Source organism: Sesamum indicum, unplaced genomic scaffold (genome assembly GCF_000512975.1).
Source record: "Sesamum indicum cultivar Zhongzhi No. 13 unplaced genomic scaffold, S_indicum_v1.0 scaffold00490, whole genome shotgun sequence".
Taxonomy (NCBI): Eukaryota; Viridiplantae; Streptophyta; class Magnoliopsida; order Lamiales; family Pedaliaceae; genus Sesamum; species Sesamum indicum.
In genome coordinates, this window is record NW_011628369.1 from 1 (window position 1) to 2,616 (window position 2,616).

At 33.1% G+C, this 2,616-nt stretch overlaps 1 protein-coding gene across 1 annotated transcript; it reads left to right on the forward strand.

Moving 5' to 3' along the window:
- The first annotated feature begins 538 nt into the window (after positions 1–538).
- On the forward strand, positions 539–1,083 carry LOC105180266 (protein CHROMATIN REMODELING 20-like). The gene is made up of 3 exons (XM_020691633.1): positions 539–646; positions 723–818; positions 908–1,083. The coding sequence occupies exons 1-3, from the start codon at positions 554–556 to the stop codon at positions 1,022–1,024; spliced, it is 306 nt and encodes a 101-aa protein (XP_020547292.1). The 5' UTR covers positions 539–553; the 3' UTR covers positions 1,025–1,083.
- Positions 1,084–2,616: the final 1,533 nt, after the last annotated feature.

Genomic DNA, 2,616 nt, shown 5'->3' on the forward strand with positions numbered 1-2,616 from the left:
ATCAAGTGTTTTCTTACCATTACTGTGATCAAATTCCTTTAGGCGTCTGCGTGCTTGTTTGTTTTGTTGGGTTTCTTACTGTTCATTATGTCGGTACTTTCTTTTCGTCCCTGCTTTTGTAATTTAAGAAAGGACGAAGCTCTGGGACTGACAATCCTGTGATTGGAAGCCCAGAAGAAGATCTTTTTGTATCATCTGATCTGAATCACCTAACTGTCTGTTAAAGATTGCCAGTTTGGTTATTTATGTTACTGTGCATTGGAGGGTTGTTTTTCATGTTTCGAGAGCTGTTTTCCTTTTAATGTTCTTACATGTGTTTTTGTTTTCATGTTTGAATCTTAAGAAACGGAAATAGACTCAGGCGACTGGTTTGGAGATGCTTTTGTTGATTAACTCATTCTTACCTTGAGTGTTTGTTTGATTTATTTTCTATTTGACTTCAGCCATTTCTTAAGTAACTTTACCAGGGTACAGGCCTTATATTCTTTTAGTTATTTCTTAAAAAATTTAATGGGCTTCTATCCCTTTCCTTTTTTCATTTTCCTTTTCTTACATGAGAATTTGCTTTTTCATATGGTCTCAGGAACCATTGACCGAGGAGGAGATAGAAGTGCTCATTTCTGAGCTGTTAGAAGTTGAGAGCAAAGTAATTTTTTTCGTATTTCTTGCTCTTAATGGGAATCGAATAGTTGTTGTTGCTTGAATCAGTTGCTTTCTTTTAGGCAGCAGAGGCGCAAGAGGCACTGGAAGAGGAATCACTGATGAAAGTAGAAGCAGATGTTAGGAAAGAGTTGGCTCTATCTCTCTCTGACAATGAAGTAAATAGTTCAACTGTTCTAATGCTTTATATGAATTATTTCTCCCCACTTGTATAGTCTTTGTACTTCGAAACTTTTTGTATGAATAGTTGGAGAAGGCTGTTGTAGAAGAGATGTTTACATTCAAGGAAGAGTGGGAAGTGGAGCTTGATGAGCTTGAGACCGAGAGTGCTTATTTACTGGTATATACTTTCAGCATTTTCTGACTACATGTCAAAAATAGTAATGCTACAATTGTTGGTTCTTCTACTAAATTGACAAAAATGTTCTCTATCACTTGTTGAATCAGACTAAATCGATGGGCTTGTTTGGTTGCTTTTTCCAATTTCCTAATAAGTGAGGAAGGGATAGACACTATAATATCCGTTCATATGTAATAGTTTCAAATATATGTTGAAGGGCTTTACTTGACTTTTTTTGTCTTGCTCTTTTCAGTTAAATAATAGGTAAATTAACATCCCTTTTTAGGTTTCTCATAATTATAGAAACCTCCTTAGATTAAAAGTCATATTTACACTCCTTGCGATTTGCTATATCTTACATTTATCCTATTTCGTGAGGGTTATGACAAAAAATTCATGTGTACTTCTAATTTTCCTTTCATTGGTGAAAATTTCTATTGACCCTAATTTTGATCAATTTTTATGACAAAAATACCCTTTGGACTTAGTTGTAAGTTTCTTTTACATGTAGAAGAGGATATTTATAATTAATAAATAATATTAGGGATGTTTTTGTAATATTCTTCTTAATCCAAATTTCTATTGATATAAATCAATGCTTTTCTTACTAATTCGAATTAAATCAAACCCTTCAAATCTGACATTTTGTAAATACACATATTTATGTATTAAATTGTACAATAAAAGAAAACCATATCTAGTTTGTATAAAAATGTACAAATATCTATACAAAATAAAAAGTAAAGTGTATTTCTTTATTCATATATAAGAGTATGTAAAATTTTATAAAATATACAGAGATATAAATATAAAGTATATGTGTATGGATATATATAAAAGTATAATCATATAAAAAGCATTAAATGAAGCATATTTTTATCCATAATATAAAACTATAGAATATATAATTACTGATACATGTATAAACTTTAAGTAATCTATAAAAAATATGAACAAATGTATACAAGGAAAATCTGGGTATGCAATACAATATAATAAGTATACTATAAGTAGAAACATACATCGACATATATGTTAAATATTTTTTATATGGTATATATAGATATAACAGCATATTTATGGGTGGAGTACTTTTCGAAATGGGTGGAGGCAGAAGCTGTCTCAAAAATCACGGAAGGAGAAGCAATAAACTTTATATGGAAAAATATAATCTGCAGGTTTGGAATACCTCGGATATTGATATCCGATAATGGGACCCAATTTCAAGGGAGGAAAATAATTGCGTGGTTGCACGAGCTGAAGATACAGCAAAATTTCACGGCGGTAGGACATCCCCAATCGAATGGTCAGACGGAGGTCACAAATAGAACCATATTGCAACATCTGAAAGCCAGGTTGAGTTCGAAGGCAGAATGGAGCGATGAGCTCCCAGGAGTACTATGGGCCTATAGAACAACTCCTCGAACCTCAACAGGTGAGACTCCATTTTCTTTAGTTTATGGTTCTGAAGCTGTAATTCCTGCAGAGATAGGAGAAGAGTCGCAAAGGATTACAGACTTTGATCCAGGAAGAAATGGAGAACAACGTGCATTCGACCTAGACATATTGGAGGAGAAAAGAGAAGCAGCGCGGATAAGGATGTTGCACCATAAAAG